At 38.3% G+C, this 24277-nt stretch overlaps 1 protein-coding gene across 1 annotated transcript in view; it reads left to right on the forward strand.

The window, feature by feature from the left end:
- Positions 1-10035, forward strand: part of LOC126267297 (nibrin-like) — a 179017-nt gene extending 168982 nt beyond the window's left edge. Inside the window, exons 9-10 of the mRNA XM_049972374.1 lie at positions 2578-2733; positions 9752-10035. Of these exons, the coding sequence (XP_049828331.1) occupies positions 2578-2733; positions 9752-9937 (342 nt within the window). The 3' untranslated portion in view covers positions 9938-10035. The remainder of the gene's footprint in view (positions 1-2577; positions 2734-9751) is intronic.
- The last annotated feature ends 14242 nt before the right edge of the window (positions 10036-24277 follow it).

Genomic DNA, 24277 nt, shown 5'->3' on the forward strand with positions numbered 1-24277 from the left:
CTTCTTCTGCTGATGATGTGCTTCTCCAATTTCTGGCTTCTTACCGTTTTACCCCCATGGGCAACCACAGCCCGGCTGAGCTCCTACATGGCCAACAGCCCCGCATGCCACTTCATCTCCTGCAGCCTTCCACCTCATGGCCATGGGTGCCTTCGCTTGGCCGGTTCACCGCCAACGACCTTGTATGGGTATGGGGATATGGCAGGCGGCCAAAATGGAGTCCTAGCCGCATCTTACAACACTGTGGCCGACGCCTGTTAGAAATCCAGACGGACATGGGTGTTGCAGTGCATCATTCGGACCAGCTTCGGCCTCGTGTGCCGGCAGTGCCTGTTCCGGATGCCGCTACACCACCTTCGGCTCTACCTGACACTCGGGATACTGGAATCTCTCATTATCCACAAAGCAGTCCTCTCACCATCATATCGGTGCCAGCACAAGAACTGACGCTACCAGGAGACGTGCCCATGCAGGAACCAGATGACCATCATCTGTCAGAGCAACTCTACTCGCCTCCTTCTCCTACAGACGCTGACACATCGCTCGTGTCTCCTGTTATAACAACCGAACTTGCCACAACGGGCAGATTGGTGCACGGGGCCCCAACCCCTACGTCTCCTGTCATCTTGACCTGTTATCATCGGGGACACTTCCGTACATACAGGAAGCCTCCTCCTCAAGACTTTATGTCCAGTCAAACAACACCTATGAATGTTAGCAATCTACAGGCCACCTCCATCAAGACCTGTGCAAAAAATTCAAAGGGGGGAAAAGTGTTGTGACTCACCAATCTTTCAAAGTGCCGCCGCGCAGTTACACGCATCCTCTACGTGCGGCGCTGTCTGCCAGCCATGCAGCAGCAGCACCACCTAAGCGGCCAGCCAGCCAGCGGCCACTAGACTTGGACTCAGTTATGATTTGACTGTTAAAGTGTACACACGTCTTACTCTGTTTACTTGATCTGTGACTTTCATGTATTGCATCTTCCTTGAAATATATTTGTTCAACTAGAAGTTATTACATATGCTCTGTTAGATTTTCAAGACATCTAGATACTACTTCAACAGCATATGATATGCCTAGTCTTGTCCCACACATTAGGTACATCAAGAACCCAACTGCTTGTCGATAAGGATATTCAGTGTTGATAGGGTTCTCTTCTATGCCATCATCCTTGATAATTGGAGTTGTTACAGCTCCACAGTCACTCATGCCAAAGCCCTCCAAAACTTTCTTTGTGTAGTGAGTCTGACTGACTTGAATGGGCCCATCTTCTTTTCTATCATTTCCAAGTCTAAGAAATATGATGCTGGCTTTGATTTTACTCTGAATTGTCTTTCAAGATCTTCAATAAATTATTTAAGTTCACAGTCATTATTTGTCACAGTCAGTCAGTCAGTCAGTCATCAACATAGAGTTTGAAGAAAATCTTGTCAGAAATTTTCTGACACAAGGATCAGCTTTACTTCTCTTAAATTCTAATTCCATCACATAATTAGTGGATCTCTCATTCGAGCAGCAGTGTGCCAGGCCATATAAGCTTTTCAATAATCAACATACTTTTCTAGAACTATCATTATAACCTTCAGGTTATGTTGTAGGACCTCATCCCCCCTGTGTGGCTGGCAGGAAGTATACCATGGACACATTGTGGACTTAAGTAGATGCAGGTTATTGTCTGTCACTTCCAGCCACTCTTCTTTTCTTCAGCACATGACTGTTGGCCACATAAGACATGAAGTGAAAGAATTCTGCTACCTTGGTGGCAAAGTAACAAATTACGGGTGGAGCAAGCTGGATATAAGTACAGGCTAGCACAGGCTAGGAGGGCAGAGTCTGCTGTTATCAAGTATAGGTCTTACTTTGAGGAATAAATTTATGATAATGTACGTCTGGAGTACAGCATTGTGAGGAAGTGAATCGTCAATTGTGGGAAAACAAGAAAAGGAGAGAATAAAAGCATTTAAAATGTGATTTTACATAAAAATGCTGAAATCTTGTATTTTTTATTTTCTATAGTTTGTATTAATGTATTTTAAAGGTTAAGTTGAACTTTTCAAAACATGTAGAAGATAAAGATATTGGAAACTGCTAGGGCATTATTTTCATTTTTCAATCAAAGAAGGAACATCTGTTTTTATATCTTAATGTTTCACTTTATTACAGTGTATAAGGGAGTGTATAAACTGAATAATGTCCCTTGTTCTAGGTGATGTATTTGTTGGTTGAATGTGTTGTTGTTGTTGTTGTTGTTAATTTCAACAATTAGAAAGTGGTAAATTGCTACTCACCACATAGAAGAATTGGTGAGTGGCGAGTGGCAGACAGGTCATTTGAATGAAATAAGGCTGTTAGAAATTGCTAGCTAGTGTACAGAGTTATTGTTCAGATTTTGAAAAACACACACATGGCCATTGTTGTTTTTGCGTGCCTTGAGATGACAGTGGCTCTGTGTGTGTGTGTGTGTGTGTGTGTGTGTTGTTTATGTGCCTGTTGATGACTCATCACCTCTGATATTTGGTAAGTGGTCACCTTTCTCTTAAATTGTTTACGTTTCTACTTCCTCATTTTTTTAAGGTCAAAGAAGAAGATGATGATGATGGCCACATTACTATTGGTGTCAACAAGACAACTATCCTGCTGAAGGACTTGGTCATCCGAAAAAATGAATGTTCTTCTGTTAGCAGTGTTAAAGAGGATAACACAGTTGAAAACTTCAAAAAATTCAGAAAGGTATGTATTTTTGTGCTTCTTGTAGTTGTTAATGTAATGCTCACCATTCACTTTATTCAACACCTAGCCTCACATGTATTAATTAGCTTATTAGACAACAGTTAATTTGATTTAGAATATATATGAATGGAAGCATATTATTTTCCAATAGATTTGCAAAAGAGTAAGAAGGGAAGAATGAAGAATCAGTCTCAGCAGTTTCCTCAGAGGTCAGTTTTTTAAAACAGTGAAGTCATATTTAAGAAGAGTCACATTCAAATCCTTGCCTGTTCATGCTTGCGTTTGGAGGTAACATAGGGGTTTTTCTGTTTAGATGAGGTGACATTTCATCTAGTCCTTATACTGATAGCTGTAGGAAACCCCCACTCATACTGTCATTGTTGGAACGGATTTTAATCATCCAGCAGTCAGTTGGGAAAATTGCAGTTTTATTACTGGGGTGTGTGACAAAACATCCTGCAAAATATTACTAAATGATTTCTTTAAGAACTAACTAGAGGAAATTGTTTGATAGCTCACTCATGATGGAAATATATTGGGTCTAATGGCAACAAACAGACCTGACCTCTTTGAGGATATCCACATAGAAACTGGTATCAGTGACCTTGAGCCATTAGTAGTAACAATGATTACTAAAGTACAAAGTGCAACTAAAACAAGTAGAAGGGATTAGAGTTTCAGCAAACTAAAACAATAAGCAGTAGTGTCATAGCTTATGAATGCACTCAAAACATTTACTTCTGGAAAAGAGTGTTTAGAAGAACTGTGACTCAGGTTTAGGAGAATAGTTGACCATGCACTTGAAAGACATATACCTCTTAGAATACTCCATGGTATACAATCACTATAGAGGAACTTCTAAAGAAACAGAGACTACTACCATAGTGGGTGTAAACCAAAGTGTAGGGCAATAGTTAGAGGGAGAGTGAAACATATTTGGCTGTCTATAAGACAGTGCATAAAAGCATCAATAATTACCATTAGAGAATATTATTGAAGGATCTCTCACGAAAGACAAAGAAGTGCCGATCATATGTAAAGGCTGCTAGTGGTATCAAAGTTAATGTCCAGACACTCATGGATGAGACACGGAATGAAACCGGAGGGTAACATAACAATAGCAGAAACACTGAACTTGGGTTTCAAATTTTCCTGTACAAATGAAAATCTGGAGTTGTTGCTTCAGGTGAATTCTCACACCACTCCAAAGATGAGTGATATACAGTAGATGTTACTGTCAGTGGTGTTGAGAAACAGTTGGAATCACTAAAATTGAACAAAGCTTCAAACCCCAATATATCCGTATCAGATTCTGCATCAGATTTGTGGCTGAGTTAGACCTTCATTTAACTACAGTCTACCGTGAATCCATCATACAAAAACAGTGCCTACTAGTTGGAAGACATAATGACCTCCTCCATACTGGCCAGTGTAGGTTCTGTAAACATTGATGATGTGGAACTCAACTCACACTTTTCTCACATGACATTCTGATAGCCATGGATCAAGGCAGTCAGGTAAATGAAGTATTTCTCAATTTCCAGGAAGCATTTGACTTACAATTTGTACCACATCTATGCTTTGAGGATTTTTTGGTAGGAAGTATGCACCATGTTATCTTGGCTGGATAGTTATCGACAGATCAACATGTACAGCTACATCTACATACTTACTCCAGAATCCACCATAAAGTGCGTGGCAGAGGGTACCCTGTACTGCTGATGCTCATTTCCGTTCCTGTTCCACTCATAAATAGAGCGAGGGAAATGCGACTGTCTATGTGCCTCCGTATGAATCCTAATTTCTCAAATATTATCTTCATGATCCCGACACAAAATTTATGTTGCTGTCAGTAGAACTGTTCTGCAGTCAGCTACAAGTGCTGGTTCTCTAAATTTTCTCAGTAATGTTCCTCGAAAAGATCGTCACCTTCCCTCCAGGGATTCCCATTTGAGTTCCTGAAGCATCTCCCCAGCACTTGCATGTTGTTCAAACCTACCTAACGGTAACAAATCTAGCAGCCTAGCTTTCAACTCCTTCGATATCTTTCTTTAATCTGATCTGGTACAGATTCCAAACACTTGAGCAGTACTGCATTCTGTATGCAGTCTCCTGTACAGCTGAACCACACTTCCCAAATTTCTCCCGATACACCAAATTTGACCATTTGCCTTCCCTACCACAATGCTCACATGCTCATTTCATTTCATTTCACTTTGCAGCTTTATGCCCACATATTTAAATGATGTGTCTGTGCCATATAGATCAATACTAATGCTGTATCCGAACATCAAAGGTTTGTTTTTCTTACTCACCTGCATCAACTTACATTTTTCTACTTGCTACTCATCACACCAACTAGAAATTTTCTCTGAGTCATCTTGTATCCTCCTACAGTCATTCATCTTCCACATTGTACCATACACCACAGCATCATCAGCAAATAACTGCAGATTGCTGCTCACTCTGCCTGCCAGCTAATTTACGCATATCAAAAATGATAGCGGTCCTATCGCACTTCCCTGGGGCAATCCTGATGATACCCTTGTCTCAACCGAGCGAGGTGGCGCAGTGGTTAGCACACTGCACTCGCATTCGGGAGGACGACGGTTCAATCCCGTCTCCGGCCATCCTGATTTAGGTTTTCCGTGATTTCCCTAAATTGCTTCAGGCAAATGCCGGGATGGTTCCTTTGAAAGGGCACGGCCGATTTCCTTCCCCATCCTTCCCTCACCCGAGCTTCCGCTCCGTCTCTAATGACCTCGTTGTCGACGGGACGTTAAACACTAATCTCCTCCTCCTACCCTTGTCTCTGATGAACAATTGCCATCAAGGACAACATGCTGGTTTCTATTAGTTAAGAAGTCTTCAAGCCACTTACATATCTGTGTACCTATTCCATCTGTTTGTGCCTTTGTTAACAGCCTGCAATGGGGCACTGTGTCAAACATTTTCCAGAAATCCAGTTGCCTGTTGCCCTTCATCTGTTTGCAGTACATCATGTGAGAAAGGGCATGCTGAGTTTCACACGAGTGATGCTTTTTAAAACCATGGTGATTGATGGACATAAGCCTCTCTGTCTCAAAAAAATTTGTTGCATTCAAACTGAGAATATATTCAATGATTCTGCAGCAAACCAGTGTTAGGGATGTTGATCTATAATTTTGTGGGTCCATTCGTTTACTCTTCTTATGTACAGGAGTGACCTGTGCTTTTTTCCAGTCGCTTGAGACTTTGCACTGAGTGAGAGATTCGTGATAAGTGCAAGCTAAGTAAGGGGTCAATGCCATAGAGTACGCTTTCTAATTCTGAATTGAGTTTCCATCCATACGTGGTGACTTATTTGTTTTCAACTCTTTCAATTGTTTCTCTACACCAGGGATGCTTATTGCTATGTTGTCCATATGGGAGTCTGTTTGATGGTCAAATGATGGTATGTTTGCATTTGTGTTGACTAAGTCTTAAGCAAGAAATTTAAAACTTCAGCTTTCTTTTTGCTAGCTTCAACTCTTGCACCAGACTGGTCAACGAGTGGTTGGATGGAAGCCTTAGCTTACATAGGACCAGAATTTTCCCGGATTCTCAGTCAGTCTTTTGCTAAGGTATGACGGTGGCAGTTGCTGTATGCTTCATGCATAGATCATTTCAGACACATGAATCTCTATTACCCTGTGCCTGTTGTGTCGAAGTAATTACAGGTGTACCCAGAGAAGTATGTTGGGTCACTTGATGTTCATGTTGTATATTAACAATCTTGTGGACAATATTAATAGTAACCTCAGGCATTTTGAAGGTGATTCAGTTAGCTGTGATGAAGTACTGTCTGAAGAAAGCTGCATCAAGTTTGAGTTAGATCTTGATAAGATTTCAAAGTGGTACAAAGATTAGCAACATGCTTTAAATGTTCAGAAATGTACAATTGTGCACTTCACAAAACAAAAAAAATGTAGAATCCTATGACTGTTAATATCAGTGGATCAAAGCTGGAATCAATCAACTCTTACAAATACCTGGATGTAACTATGTTGTAATGTGAAATGGAATGATTGCTTTGGGTCAGTCATAGGTAAAGCAGATATCAGATTTCAATTTGCTGGTAGGATACTAGGGAAATGCAATCAGTGTACAATAGAGAGTGCTTAAAAAGCACCTAAAAACAAAACAAAAACCTGGGCCGTTCAAACATGTCACTTCAAGGTCACTCACCAAGTGCCGTAGAGTTGGTACTATAACTAACAAACAAGTGATGAATGGGAGGCACCGTGTCTTCTGAATCAGTAGCAGCACCGAACAAAAGCAGGTTCCGGCGTTGACGCTACCACATTGCCGGCTTCCATGTAAACATTGTATGTTAGTGCGCTGTTGTGTTGTGTTGTGTTGTGTTGTGCCGGCTGGTGTGGCCGTGCGGTTCTAGGCGCTTGACTTCAGATGTTAAGTCGCATAGTGCTCAGAGCCATTTGATCCATTTTTTGTTGTTGTGTTGTGTTGTGTTACCGACTTGACTACAGTTTTTGTTTGTTAAACAATGTCACCAAAACGATGTCGTTCACCATGCCGACAATCCATTGTGCCGCGGAGTGCCATTAAATAGTCAGGCTTTGGAATTGCTATGGGGGATGCGTGAGTTTTACGAGCAAGAAAAAGAATTTGTTTCTGTTCATGGGCATGCGCCGATTCCTGCCAATAAAGTAGGCCCTGTTGCTAAACTAATAAGAGAAGCACATACTATAGATCGCATTATAAATGAAAACAAATATTAATGATTTCTCTTAATGATGATGATGACAAAGACAACGGTTTTGACGCTAGTTCCGATGACAGTGAAGGAGAACTGGATGGAATTGCGCCATTGACATCATAAATTGGCTAATGTAAATGTATACAGAATTAATATTTTTCTCTCTCTGCAATTGGATAGGCTATGCACGCTTTGCTTTATTTCTTTCTATGAGTGTGGATAGCGTGTTATTTGGTATGCTTAGATTACATTATTATACGACATTTTACATGCAGCTATTACTGTAACAATTTGGAACAACTTTTTAAAGATATTGTCATTAACTTCGGGTGTTTTTATTACCTGGTTTAATATACTATCAAACTCTTAGTCTCCGTCGACATTCTCTCCATTATTAGAAAAACGTTTTTTGTTGCACCTACGTATAAATGTTGATTGTAGCTTACATTTACAAAACATACTTCGGAGTTGTGGGCGTGTGCGGTGGCAGCTGTTGCAACCTCGCTATCGCAGTGTAGCCAACCACATGTGAGCTGTCAAGTGACATGTTTCACCGGCCCGGGTATAGGTGACCCATCCTAGAATATTGCTTAAGTGTTTAGGACCCATACCAAATAGGACTAACAGGGGAAACTGAATGTAAACAGAGAAGGGTATTGTGAATGTTTATGGGTTTGTCTAACCAGTGGGAGTGTGTCACAGATACCCTGAAGGAACTGAACTGGCAAATGCTTGAAGATAGAGATTAACTATCCTGAGAAAGCCTATTTACAAAATTTTAAGAGACAGCTTTAAATGATGACACTAGTCTTATCCTTTGACCCCCTATGTATTCCTCCTGTAGGAATCATGAAGACAAGATTGGATTGATTACAGTATGCACAGAGGCATATTTGGATGAAACGGGAAGAGGCCCTAATAACTGGTACTTTGGAAAGTACCCTCTTTCCTTCCACTTCACAGTTGTTTTGCAGAGGATGGATGTAGATGCAGTTGCAGTATCAGTTCAAGGTCCAAATTAATGTCCCCCAACAGAGATCATTAAATCTTAGTGATCAACTGCCAATGCAATCAAAACTAAGTCCCAGACATTGAAGTAGTGGAGCCCATAATAATATGAGGTAAAGCAGGCTGGCAAAAATACTCAATTGGTAGCAGCCAGATCTTTTATGTAAATCTGAAAATACATTGAATTTATCTACTGGGAAATGTAGGTGATGTCTTTTCACAGTTAGCAAAAAACCCAAACCCATCGAGATAGAAACTGAGACTGCATCGAAGTTCATTTGGACAGGACTCAGTACCGAGAGGAGGCATAAATATTTATACCATCAGACTCATCCCCAGGTGTAACCATAAACTTAAGCAGAAACCTCACACTTTTGTTAGTGCATATGTTTCCCAGTCGTACAACAGTTCATTAGAATGTGACTCTTCAGTTACAGCTTGCCAGCAGTAAGAAACAGCCACCACTTATGATATCAAGCAGTTGCCTCAGGATAATATTATGGGATACACAAAATGTGAAGTGCTCACCAAAGTACCTTATCTGGCCTACTACTCTCTGATGCCTCCTCTATCATCTTTTTGACTGTTGTCTTCACTACATCTTGTGAACAGAGTAGCCTGCCTTTCCTTTTTGATCCTCCCCACTCTCTCCTATCCAAGGGAGGAACTAATAGCTCTAAAAGCTAAGATAATTTCATCACTTTTACTTTTACACATCTGTCGGTGGTGCTAAACATTTTACTAACTGAAGGTAAGTGTGGACCAGTAATTTAGTCTCATATTTGTTACTTTTCTCAGGTGAATTTCCCTTTGATGGAATTTATTCAACCAACATTAAAAGTTTTTCTTTAATTACTGTAGAAAGATGACATGGCTCATTCTAGCAATTTTTTGTGCTGAAAACTAGTGCTTGGAAAGATTTAATAGTTTTAAAAGAATAATTTTGAGTCTTCATTTGAGTTCAGAAAGCAAATCTAGTGTTTGGTACATCTGTTGAAGTAGATCCTGTGGTAGGATGGTCATTTTGAGTTGCTACAGTGTAGGAAAAAATCAGTGCATTTATTGGTAGTACTTATAGATTATTCAGCTCTGCTTCTGAATCACAGGAATGAATCATTCCTTCTTGACATTAATTTATGTGTGTGTGTTTTTTTATATTCTTTGTGCAGCTTACTTTATGAAATATTGTAATATAGAGAAAAACAGCAGATGCAAGATACCTACTCCATTATAAAATGTATTAATTGTCTTCTCGGTTTTCCTTCTATTAAGGCTCGTCTACCATATCAGCGTTCTACACCTCACATTATTGGAGGAAAGGAGTTAATCTTATATGAAACAGCAACAAGTTCCTTCAGTAAAATACAAGAAAATGGTGCAGATAGTGATGAAGTTGATGATGAAGAGCATGACCAATGGGCATTCCAGCCTTCACAGAAATCAAAAAGAATTAAATAGACTTTGGGACAGACAAGCTGAAAACTGTTATAATACTTTTTGTTTGCATAAAAAATGTCACTGCAATATAAGAAATAAATTTTTTTATACACACTGTTTTTAGTGTAAATATCAACAGCTCTCCATCCATATGTCCACTTGTGTTGATTTAGGTAGTTGACCACACAGAAGAAAAGGAAATTTCCTATGGGACCAAACTGCTGAGGTCATCTATCCCTACGCTTACACACTACTTAATCAAACTTAAACTAACTTACGCTAAGGACAACACACACACCCATGCCCGAGGGAGAATTCGAACCTCCAACAGGAGGAGCCAAGCAAACTGTGGCAAGTCGCCTCAGATCACGCAGCTACACCATGCGGCCATACAGAAGAGGTGCCGGTAGTAGACATCATTTAAAAAGGCCAATAAAAATTTTTATAAGCTGAACAATTCATGTTGTTGTTGTTGTGGTCTTCAGTCCTGAGACTGGTTTGATGCAGCTCTCCATGCTACTCTATCCTGTGCAAGCTTCTTCATCTCCCAGTACCTACTGCAACCTACATCCTTCTGAATCTGCTTAGTGTATTCATCTCTTGGTCTCCCTCTACAATTTTTACCCTCCACGCTGCCCTCCAATACTAAATTGGTGATCCTTGATGCCTCACAATATGTCCTACCAACCGATCCCTTCTTCTAGTCAAGTTGTGCCACAGACTTCTCTTCTCCCCAATCCTATTCAATACTTCCTCATTAGTTATGTGATCTACCCATCTAATCTTCAGCATTCTTCTGTAGTACCAAATTTCGAAAGCTTCTATTCTCTTCTTGTCCAAGCTATTTATCGTCCATGTTTCACTTCCATACATGGCTACACTCCATACAAATACTTTCAGAAATGACTTCCTGACACTTAAATCTATACTCGATGTTAACAAATTTCTCTTCTTCAGAAACGCCTTCCTTGCCATTGCCAGTCTACATTTTATATCCTCTCTACTTCGACCATCATCAGTTATTTTGCTCCCCAAATAGCAAAACTCCTTTACTACTTTAAGTGTCTCATTTCCTAATCTAATTCCCTCAGCATCACCCGACTTAATTCGACTACATTCCATTATCCTCGTTTTGCTTTTGTTGATAACAACTTTGATATATCAAAGATAAATTTTTTCTTTCAGTTTCTTTGCGATCCATTTTATAATGTGATAAACACCTAAAATCGGATATGGAATTGAATAAATATACCTAACTTGACTGAGCTGTTTTTAATGAAATGGTCCTCTTGTAACTACAACAGCCAAAACAATATTACAGTGTTCAGATAGGCAAGGATGAAACCCTCTCTCACTCTTTTCCAACTGAGCTGGTGCTCCAGTAATGACATCTGTCTTGATGAAAGATAAAACTGTAACCCATCAGTACTTTGTGATTTGGAATGAGAAATGGTTTATATTGATTTCTACACTTGTATTTCTAAATAATAAGATACAAATGAAATACTAAAAGGAAAACTTCCATATTAACAACTATACAAGAAATGCACTAACATCCAGAAGTTTAGCATGATTTAAAAAAAAAAACTTTTTTTCCAAACAGAAAAACAGAAGTGTTAATGAATGAGATAGACTAACTACAATACTTTTGTCGTAAACGGTATCCAGACTAACTAAAGATGTACATCTCACTAAAAAACGAACAAAAAAAATAATTCCGTCCATTATAATAAACATTTTAGGTATATGGTTATACCAGTTTGCCACACAACAGTATGCAGCAATGCAATCTGTTATCGGTCTATCATCATAATTAGAGAGGGCTGTTCCCATGTATGGTGGAGTCCTTTGGTATTAGTCGGATGGGTTGCAGTTCACCTCCCCATTGCATCCCAGGTAAACTTCATAAGATTAATACCAGTGATTTTGCTGGCTATTCCATGCAAAGGATACTTTCACATGCAAGAAATGCATCAACCAGATTAGCTTGACACAGATGGGTATTACTTCTCAAGAAGATGAAATTTGAGTCAGTTCTATACCTGAAAAGAGTGCGCTTGTGGCTGCAGTACCGCATCTCTCACCCCCTAGCTGTCAATACCACTGAAGATGTGAATCACCTTATTCTCATCTAACACACTGTCTCTCTATAGCCCACTGTACAACGATCAAATTGGTATGTTTGTGAAGGTGGAGTGGTCTTTGTGCCTCAATGACACTGATAGTTGTACTGTAGGTGCAATCCAACAGCAAAGTGTCTATAGTGAGACGAGAGTAGCCTGTGATTCCTAAGAGTGGCAGCAGTTTTTTAAGTAGTTGCAGAGGCAACAGTCTTTATGACTGACTGATTTCTCCTTGTAACATTCAACAGTTTGGCCTTACTGTGTTGGTACTATAGCAACCATTATTTCTCCCAAGGGCATGCAGCTCTACTGTTTGACTTAATGATGATTTCATACCTTTGGATAAAATATTCCAGTGGTAAAGTAGTCCCCATCCAGATTTATGGCAGAGACTATCCAGGAGGATGTTGTCACCAGGTAAAATAAAACTAGCAATCCATGGAGTGTGGAATGTTCTAAGAGCTATCCATAAAGTAACATTTGAAATTAAAAAATAACAATATAGAAAAATCCAATTTTGTTATACGTATTTTAAAGGTACACTCTTAAGCTACCTTTATGCATAATTGCCATTCAGAGTGAGGCATTTACCAAACCGTGGTACAATACTTTCTCTGTAGAAATCTGCCACCTGCAATTGCAACCACTGGTTTATACCAGCATACAGTTGGGCATCAGTATCAAAGCATTGTGTAGCGAGCCATCTCTTCATTCCAGGGAAGATACGGTAGTTGCTCGGTGCCAAAGCCGGACTGTGTGGCCAATGATCAGACAACTCCCATAGGTGCTCTCGGGTACAATTGGCTGTGTGTGGACGTGTGTTGTCAAGAAAAAACAAAACTTTTGCGATTAGTTTTCCCTGACACTTGTTTTGCATTGCTCACCTTAGCTTTCTCAGTGTTTGATAATACCTCTTTGAGTTAATTGCTGTGCCACGTCCAAGGAAACCAATGAGAATCACTCCCTTAAGAGCCTCAATACACAGTAGCCATCATCTTCCTTGCAGACAGTGTTTGCAAATGCTTTCTTGGTATCGTGAGGGAATTTATGAGTCCCCTTCCTTTTTGTTTCACAACTGACTTGCTTCACCCAAGTCTCATCCCCAGTTTGAATACAACTGATAACTTTGTTATCATTTTTCTCATAATGTTCAAGGAAGGTCAGTGCTCCAACCAGTCTCTGTTTTTGTGCTCTTCCTTTACGATTTTGGGACCATACCTAACACAAAATTTGTGGTAATCAAGCTTCTCAGCCACAGTTTGATGCACCAAATTCCGTGGAATTTGGGAAAATGTTGCAAAAGTTCTCTAATCATGAAATGATATTTCATAAATTTTGTCAGTGATTTTCATCACCAGTCCATCAGTCACAAGGCTAGACCTACCACTCAGTCCTCATCATGAACATTGAAACAGTCATTTTTAAAATCAGTGCACCACTGCTTCACCCAGGTTTCACTCATTATCTTTTTCTGCACACATCACAAAGGTCATGATAAATTTCAATGGTCAGCACTTTTTTGCCAACAAAAACCTAATCACAGAAGACATCTTACAAGTGATGGGATTTTCTACTGTAGCACCTATTTCAACATGTCACAGAAAGTAAGTGTGTTACTTTCTGGATGGCTCTCATAGATCCCTTAATCAGATAAGTAGGTTACAGTAACTTATAGATAGGTTGAAATTAGATATAGTGGGATTAGCAAAGTGTGGTGACAAGTAAGTACAAGATTCACAATATAAAATTAAAAGGGGTAATGCAGAGGTAGCACTAATCATTAATAAGAAAACATTAATGATAGTAAGTGATTATGGACAGAATAGTGAATGAATTACAGAGCCAAGATAGACTCAAAGCCAACAGCCACCAAACTATTACAAGTTAGTATTCCGACCAGCTCCACAGATAATGAAGAGATTGAAAGACTGTATGATAAGATAAAACAAATTATTCAAATAATTAATGGAAATGAAAAATTAATTGTTATGCAGGACTGTTCGATGGTAGGAAAAAGGAGAAGGGAGAAATATAGTAGGAGAGCATGGAAAGGGGGCAGGAATGAAAGAGGGAGCCACCTGGTGGGTTTTGGCTCAGAACATAATTCAACATTTTGAGTGACACACACACAATATTATATTGTCTTCAATGATGGAAAGAATTCCATGCCCATCACAAAAGTTCTATAAATGCTGTAAGTGAATTTACTGAAAACATAAGCTCCTCATTAGATAAGCATTAAAAAAATCACAGGAAATTTCTGTGACCTGACAAAGGTTTTTGATTCAGTTGATCGTGCATTACTACTTTACGAATTACAAACATATGGCGTCAGGAGCAGCATCTAGAAGTGGTGCAAGTCAGATCTGAAAGAAAGGAAACAGAGAATGATTATAATAGTGAATGTAAGCAATTACTTTTTGAACTGAAAGACAATTTTCCAAGGGGTCCCACAAGGTTCAATAATGGGTTCATATCTGTCTCTGTTATATATAAATGACTTGCCGGTAAATGCTGATATTCATTCAGCCTTATTCACGCCTGCTACCTCAGCCCTAGTTGAAAATGATTCCCTAGAAAAAATCCCAAGGAATGTACAAAATACTCCTATTATTATTTACCATATGATGATACAGAGCTTGGATCAAATACATAATTTTAAGGGTATACAGTGTAATAAATGACAAGTAAATTACAGGTACAGAATCAAATGTCCAAAGTATTATGCTAAATTCTAGATTACAAAATACCTGGAATCCTGATTTCATCAAAATGAGCTGGAACTGATTAGATTAGATTAGATTAGATTAATACTTGTTCCATAGATCATGAATACGACACTTCGTAATGATGTGGAATGTGTCAGGTTAATAAAAGATGTCTGTGCAAGATATTACATTACACAAAATATTTCATGACACTAATGTTAAGGTTTTTCCCTTAATTTATATCTAAAAATTCAGCCAATGAGTAGAAGGAGTTGTCATCTAGAAATTCTTTTAATTTATTTTTAAATGTTAGTTGGCTATCTGTCAGGCTTTTGATGCTGTTTGGTAGGTGACGAAAGACTTTTGTGGCAGCATAATTTACCCCTTTCTGTGCCAAAGTCAGATTTAACCCTGCATAATGAAGATCATCCTTTCTCCTGGTGTTATAGCTATGCACACTGTTATTACTTTTGAACTGGGTTTTATTAACAACAAATTTCATAAGTGAATATATATACTGTGAGGATCCCTAGATCCTTAAATAGATGTCTGCAGGATGACTGTGGATGGGCTCCAGCAATTGTTCTGATTACACGTTTTTGAGCAATGAATACTTTTCTACTTAATGATGAATTACCCCAGAATATGATGCCATACGAAAGCAGTGAATGAAAGTAGGCATAGTAAGCTAATTTACTGAGATTCTTATCACCAAAATTTGCAATAAGCCTAATAGCATACGTAGCAGAACTCAGACGTTTCAGCAGACCATCAATGTGTTGCTTCCAGTTTAACCTCTCATCAATGGACCCACCTAAAAATTTTGAAAATTCTACCTTAGCTACAGACTTCTGTTCAAAGTCTATATTTATTACTGGAGTTGTGCCATTTACTGTACGGAACTGTATATACTGTGTTTTATCAAAATTTAAAGAGAGTCTGTTTGCTGAGAACCACTTAATAATTTTGTGAATAACATAATTTACAATTACATCACTTAGTTCTTGGTTTTTGGATGTTATTACTATACTTGTATCATCAGTTGTATCATTCAGTTGATCGTGCATTACTACTTTACGAATTACAAACATATGGCATCAGGAGCAGCATCTAGAAGTGGTGCAAGTCAGATCTGAAAGAAAGGAAACAGAGAATGATTATAATAGTGAATGTAAGCAATTACTTTTTGAACTGAAAGACAATTTTCCAAGGGGTCCCACAAGGTTCAATAATGGGTTCATATCTGTCTCTGTTATATATAAATGACTTGCCGGTAAATGCTGATATTCATTCAGCCTTATTCACGCCTGCTACCTCAGCCCTAGTTGAAAATGATTCCCTAGAAAAAATCCCAAGGAATGTACAAAATACTACTATTATTATTTACCATATGATGATACAGAGCTTGGATCAAATACATAATTTTAAGGGTATACAGTGTAATAAATGACAAGTAAATTACAGGTACAGAATCAAATGTCCAAAGTATTATGCTAAATTCTAGATTACAAAATACCTGGAATCCTGATTTCATCAAAATGAGCTGGAACTGATTAGATTAGATTAGATTAATACTTGTTCCATAGATCATGAATACGACACTTCGTAATGATGTGGAATGTGTCAGGTTAATAAAAGATGTCTGTGCAAGATATTACATTACACAAAATATTTCATGACACTAATGTTAAGGTTTTTCCCTTAATTTATATCTAAAAATTCAGCCAATGAGTAGAAGGAGTTGTCATCTAGAAATTCTTTTAATTTATTTTTAAATGTTAGTTGGCTATCTGTCAGGCTTTTGATGCTGTTTGGTAGGTGACGAAAGACTTTTGTGGCAGCATAATTTACCCCTTTCTGTGCCAAAGTCAGATTTAACCCTGCATAATGAAGATCATCCTTTCTCCTGGTGTTATAGCTATGCACACTGTTATTACTTTTGAACTGGGTTTTATTAACAACAAATTTCATAAGTGAATATATATACTGTGAGGATCCCTAGATCCTTAAATAGATGTCTGCAGGATGACTGTGGATGGGCTCCAGCAATTGTTCTGATTACACGTTTTTGAGCAATGAATACTTTTCTACTTAATGATGAATTACCCCAGAATATGATGCCATACGAAAGCAGTGAATGAAAGTAGGCATAGTAAGCTAATTTACTGAGATTCTTATCACCAAAATTTGCAATAAGCCTAATAGCATACGTAGCAGAACTCAGACGTTTCAGCAGACCATCAATGTGTTGCTTCCAGTTTAACCTCTCATCAATGGACCCACCTAAAAATTTTGAAAATTCTACCTTAGCTACAGACTTCTGTTCAAAGTCTATATTTATTACTGGAGTTGTGCCATTTACTGTACGGAACTGTATATACTGTGTTTTATCAAAATTTAAAGAGAGTCTGTTTGCTGAGAACCACTTAATAATTTTGTGAATAACATAATTTACAATTACATCACTTAGTTCTTGGTTTTTGGATGTTATTACTATACTTGTATCATCAGTTGTATCATTCAGTTGATCATGCATTACTACTTTACGAATTACAAACATATGGCATCAGGAGCAGCATCTAGAAGTGGTGCAAGTCAGATCTGAAAGAAAGGAAACAGAGAATGATTATAATAGTGAATGTAAGCAATTACTTTTTGAACTGAAAGACAATTTTCCAAGGGGTCCCACAAGGTTCAATAATGGGTTCATATCTGTCTCTGTTATATATAAATGACTTGCCGGTAAATGCTGATATTCATTCAGCCTTATTCACGCCTGCTACCTCAGCCCTAGTTGAAAATGATTCCCTAGAAAAAATCCCAAGGAATGTACAAAATACTCCTATTATTATTTACCATATGATGATACAGAGCTTGGATCAAATACATAATTTTAAGGGTATACAGTGTAATAAATGACAAGTAAATTACAGGTACAGAATCAAATGTCCAAAGTATTATGCTAAATTCTAGATTACAAAATACCTGGAATCCTGATTTCATCAAAATGAGCTGGAACTGATTAGATTAGATTAGATTAGATTAATACTTGTTCCATAGATCATGAATACGACACTTCGTAATGATGTGGAATGTGTCAGGTTAATAAAAGATGTCTGTGCAAGATATTACATTACACAAAATATTTCATGACACTAATGTTAAGGTTTTTCCCTTAATTTATATCTAAAAATTCAGCCAATGAGTAGAAGGAGTTGTCATCTAGAAATTCTTTTAATTTATTTTTAAATGTTAGTTGGCTATCTGTCAGGCTTTTGATGCTGTTTGGTAGGTGACGAAAGACTTTTGTGGCAGCATAATTTACCCCTTTCTGTGCCAAAGTCATATTTAACCCTGCATAATGAAGATCATCCTTTCTCCTGGTGTTATAGCTATGCACACTGTTATTACTTTTGAACTGGGTTTTATTAACAACAAATTTCATAAGTGAATATATATACTGTGAGGATCCCTAGATCCTTAAATAGATGTCTGCAGGATGACTGTGGATGGGCTCCAGCAATTGTTCTGATTACACGTTTTTGAGCAATGAATACTTTTCTACTTAATGATGAATTACCCCAGAATATGATGCCATACGAAAGCAGTGAATGAAAGTAGGCATAGTAAGCTAATTTACTGAGATTCTTATCACCAAAATTTGCAATAAGCCTAATAGCATACGTAGCAGAACTCAGACGTTTCAGCAGACCATCAATGTGTTGCTTCCAGTTTAACCTCTCATCAATGGACCCACCTAAAAATTTTGAAAATTCTACCTTAGCTACAGACTTCTGTTCAAAGTCTATATTTATTACTGGAGTTGTGCCATTTACTGTACGGAACTGTATATACTGTGTTTTATCAAAATTTAAAGAGAGTCTGTTTGCTGAGAACCACTTAATAATTTTGTGAATAACATAATTTACAATTACATCACTTAGTTCTTGGTTTTTGGATGTTATTACTATACTTGTATCATCAGCAAAAAGAACTAACTTTGCATCTTCATCAATGTGGAATGGTAAGTCATTAATGTATATCAAGAACAGTAAAGGACCTAAGACCGAACCCTGTACTTGATAGCCCCCCAGTTTGAAGAATCAGCTGTTGTTTTAACATGTGATAAATCCCAATATCATGCCATTTAGAGCTAAATCACCATACATGTTTGGAATAAAAATAACTCACAGTTATCAAGAAAGCCACAAGCAAGCCCAGTGAAATTTTTAGACCTAGAACTAGAAAAAAATTAATTGGAAGGCACTTTTAGTTACAGAGCCTAGTTTTTGCCACTTATGTAAGCACAAGAAAATGTAATGTATCATAGCTGCTTTGAGTCAGTTATTAAATGTGGCATAATCTTCTGCTGTAAATCAGCCAACAACAATATTTCACTTCTAACATTTAAAAAGTAAATCACCAGAAGACATGTGTCAAGCGCAAAAGTTTATGTCACTCACTATTTAAAAATTACCTACCATTCCTTCTCTATACATTCATGATATTATGATTTTCCTCTACAAAAACCACTGTACACTTGAAAGTTACCATTCCGAGTGCAATTGTAACACTCTTCACAAAGAAATTTTCAAACATCCAACACACGCCTTAAAACTTTATGCTCAGATACCTCTACAAACAGGTTTAAAGATTTATAATAAACTTAAGGACAGGGATATATTTAACATGGAACTTGACTCACTGAAGTGACAGCTGCACAAACTTTTAGTAGATAAGTGTTTGAGATTTAGGAAATGGGGGAGAGTTTGGTAAATTCACCCAGAACTCTGGATGAGAGAAGACTTACTAGATGAGTATTTCCTTCTCATCCTATCCAGAAGTCTCCTCTGACCCAGGGTTCTGAGAAACTTTCCCAAACTCTCCCCATTTCCGAAACCTCTCCATCCTTTTCACTCATCCCTCGTACATCACATCATATCACAAGGACCTCAGACCTCTTAAGGCGCCTGGATTCGATGATATCCATCCAGAATTCCTGATCCTTATGGGAGGAAAAGCTAAGAAATGGATGCCAGAATTCTTCACTGACATCCTGCTGACTGGTCAACTTCCATTGGAGTTTAAAAAGGCAAAGATAATATATGTTCTGAAACCCGGCAAACCCAGCAACATGGCAGAAAGCTATCACCCCATTGCCCTACTTACCTGCTGCTACAAGCTTCTTGAAAAGCTAGTACATAACAGACAGAATAAGTAGTGCTACCCTAGAGAATGTCCCATTTGATCAGGCAGGCTTCATACCAGGGCATAGGTGCTGCAACCAAGTATTGTCTCTCACATCCTTCACAGAGTCTGGATACCAAATGAAGCAGAAAACATCTGTGGTCTTTGTTGATCTAACTGCCGCCTACGACATTGTGTGGATGGAAGGCCTTATCTACAAATTTCTCCCTGCAGAACAATGGCTCGACTGATAAGCAGCATGCTAAGCAATCAGAAGTTCCAGGTAATCACTGGAAGCAACATACGTAAGGAAAGGAAGGTAAACAATGGATTGCTCCAAGGATCAGTTCTCTCATCATTACTGTTCAATCTATATCTATCTGATCTACCTGACACTTTGCCCAGAAAATTTTGCTATGCTGATGACCAGGAAATAAGAAAACAGAAGAGATTCTAACCATTGACCTGTCTGTATTAGATAATTACTTCAAAATCAGGAGACCCCCACAAAGTGTGAGTAAAACAGGAGTGTGTTGCTTTCATTTAAATAATCGGTTGGCAAATGTAAAACTGGAAGTAAATTTCTGAGGCAGAATTCTTTGTCATAACTGGAACCCAAAATATCTTGGTGTCATCCTGGACCGTACACTATGCTTCAAACAACACCTTCTTGACTTAGCTCAAAAATTGAGGACTCGAAACAACATCCTCCATAAGCTATGCGGAACTACCAGGGGATCTACAGCAATCACCCTGCGATCTTCAGCTCTGGGCTTGGTGTAGTCAAGTGCTGAGTATTTTGCACCTGTTTGGATGAACAGTCATCATACAAGGCTTGTTGATACCCAGCTGAGTACGACAACACACATAATATCTGGTGCAATCAGTTCTATGCCATTTTATTGGCTTCCACTGTTAACCAGTATAATGCCTCCTGATCTACACAAATGCACTGCCTTATGAGGGAATTTCACAAGATCTCCAGGAATTCTAACCTACCCGTGCTTAGCGACCAGCCACTTTTAAATTGTAAGAGTCTGAAATCATGCCATCCAACTCTGTGCAATGCTGCTGACACAGTTGCCAAAGATTTCAAACCCCTTGAAGAATGCAAAGTTCGGTGGAAAGCAGTGACAGGTGTGTACCTGCATAACATCTTCTCAGGTGCCAAACTTCCATGTGGATTCGACGTACCACGCAAGACCTGGACTACCCTCAACAGAATCCGTACTGGCCATGGCCGATGCAGGGATGCTCTCTTTACGTGGAAGAAGCTGCCTAATCCAGCCTATGACTGCAGGGCTCCATACCAGACTGTTTCACATTGTCAGTGAATGCAGGATTTGAGCCTATCACAGTGCTGAAGAAAACTTCCTGCTTGCAATTCCAGATGCAGTGCACTGGATTGAAGGACTTGATATTCAGTTGTAAAGCCAAACTTAAGTTTCTTGTGTGTAAATATGTACATATGTATATGTAATTTAATTTTATGATATGTCTGTATTACTCATATGCTAAATAAATAAATGAATAAATAATATATTTACAGAAAGACAGAATTGACAGCAGTGATACTTTTTAAGTAAATCTAAGTGTTTGTTGAAGGGATAGGTTATTGGGAAATGGAGGTGGTGTATCTGTTGCAGTAGACAATAAACTCAAATCAAACCAATATATAAATTGAAGCTGTATGTGAAATTATTTGGCCGAGGCTCCTTGTGTCAGTGGTGGGTTTAAAATTACAGTTGGGTACCTGCACTTTCACTGAGCACAACTCACCTGCAGATGTAACCAAACACTTTTAAACCCTTCAGCTCAATGTAATAAGTTCCCCATTCACACTGTCATCATTGGAGAAGAATTTAATCATCCATGTAAGTGGTGGTTGTGATAAAATGTCCTACAAAATATTACTAATTAATGCTTTCTGTGAGGAATACTAAGACCAATAGTTCAGTCACCTGCTCATGACAGAAATATATTAGTTACTGGGTGCAAGGATACCTGACTTCTTTGAAGATGTCCCCAGTGAAACTAGTATCAGTGACCAGATGGCTCTGAGCACTATAGGACTTAACATCTGTAGTCATCAGTCCCCTAGAACTTAGAACTACTTAAACCTAACTAACCTAAGGACATCACACACATCCATGCCCGAGGCAGAATTCGAACCTGCGACCATAGCAGTCGCGCAGTTCCGGACTGAGCGCCTAGAACCGCAAGACCACCGCGGCCGGCATCAGTGACCATGAGATAGTTTTGGTGACAATGACTGTCAAAGTACAAAGGGCAACTAAAACAGGAAGAAGGATTTTCATGTTCAGTAGTCTACCTAATAGAAAAATCATGATGGGAAGGACTCTCCACAGCAAGGCCAACTTCAGTGTGACAAACTGCATGCAAGCCTGATGTGGAGGCTCCATGCAGGCCTATGCTTGACCTGTCTCAGCTTTGCTCAGTATTTTTCAGGCGTACTCGGTACAATGTGAAATTCCATTTAGCCTTGCCTTGTGGCACTTTTTGGTCAACATGACTGTCTTTAGTACAGCAGAATCATGGTGCCAGCACTGTTTACCCTGAGCTATTTGTTTGTGATCTAAAAGAAAGGTTGTCACAAGCCTTTAAAACTGAATGGGAATGACAGAAGAGAAGGATATCTGTTATGCAATATACAACCTGCTATTGATTGACATTACAATACTATGCAGACATAATTTAAAGACGTAGTTTAAAGAGCAAAAAATTACAGCAATTAACAAACAGGATTCTTCTTGTATGTCAAGAAGCACTTTGTGTTAAATTTGCAGGCATGGAGCATGATGAAATTGGTGGTTCAAATAGTGAATTTTTTGAAGTTGCACATGTTATACCAACATCAGTCACAACAGTTTTCAAAGGAATTTACACTGAGTATTGAGGCTTTATATATTACTGAAAATTACATTATGCCCAGAATGAATTTTCAGTTTAAAATTAGCTATTGTTGAATTTATGAAGGAAAAAGGAGAGCAGAAACACAAATTAGAACATCCGGAATTGATTTAAGACCCCATATTTTAAGTGGACTTGACTGAAACATAATTATGATTCCATGGGATGCATTTAAAAAGAAAATCGCATTGTGGAATGGACACATTCTGATCATCCCAAAAAAAAAAAAAAAAAAAAAAAAAAAAAAAAAAAAAAAAAAAAAAAAAAAACTCACTGGTGTCAAAGAAAGCATGACATTTGAAGAATTAATTGTGGTTTTGAAAGAATTATGAGGATAGTTTGTTAAACATTTTGAAGACACAGCTGATCTTACATCTGTTTTCAAGACCTTTTGCCATTTCAGTTGAAAGTGACCCTGTGTGCATCCAGATGGAACTGATTGATCTGCAATGAAATTCCCATTAAACCATTAAAAAGACAAATTCTTCTGTGTGAAAACTGTCCAGGAAGTCTACATTGTTTTCTCGTGGAAGAGTTTCCACATTTACATAATAAATTTCCAAACATCATAAAATATTTCATTCAACATGTGTGTGTGAAAGGCTTGTTTCAATTGTGAAACTAAATAAGTCAAGATTATGTGGCAATTTGAGTGTGAAAATCTATGAAATTGTCTGTGTCTGTCCACATGCTGAGAGTTTGTACCAGCTAAAAATTATATGATGTCTCCAAAATAATTATATGACCCTGAAAATTTGTTTCATTTCTGAACTGTGTAGTTGAGAAATTAGAAATCAAGTCATATGCAGTATGACTGCACTGCCACTATTCTCAGGCAGTGTGGCACTGGGGGAAGTGTGCAGCTGGGTGAGAGAGCTATGGCACATGAGCCAGAGGCCTGTTTGTGAGCTGAGTTCTTGGTCAACCCTGCTCCATAACGTACAGAATCTGTAAAGAAACTCCCAAAGAAACAGTGACTTCTGCACATTAGGTGTTAAAAAAACATAGACCTTTGAATAGAGAAATGCTAAATAGAACACACTTGTCAGTCATAAGGACAATCAGTGAATAATTCAGTGACTGTTATTGTATAATCTTATTGGAAGATCTGTTACAAAACTGAGATTAATTCTGGAGATGTGTTAAGTCTGTCAGTAACACAAAACACAGTGTCTAGAAACTCATGGATGATGCCGTTACTGAAACTGAGTGTATCATAGTAAAAGCAGAAGAGCTCAAAATGATTTTCGAAAGTTCCTCTATAACAGAAGATAAGGGAATATTGACCTAGTTTAATTCTCACACCACTGCAAAGATTAGTGACATACGTTGTATAGATAATGTAAGGTGTCAGGCAAATCCAACACCTTCCATGAAAACCCTGACATGATAAGCAAATCCAGTAGTATGTC

Source organism: Schistocerca gregaria, chromosome 4 (genome assembly GCF_023897955.1).
Source record: "Schistocerca gregaria isolate iqSchGreg1 chromosome 4, iqSchGreg1.2, whole genome shotgun sequence".
NCBI lineage: Eukaryota > Metazoa > Arthropoda > Insecta > Orthoptera > Acrididae > Schistocerca > Schistocerca gregaria.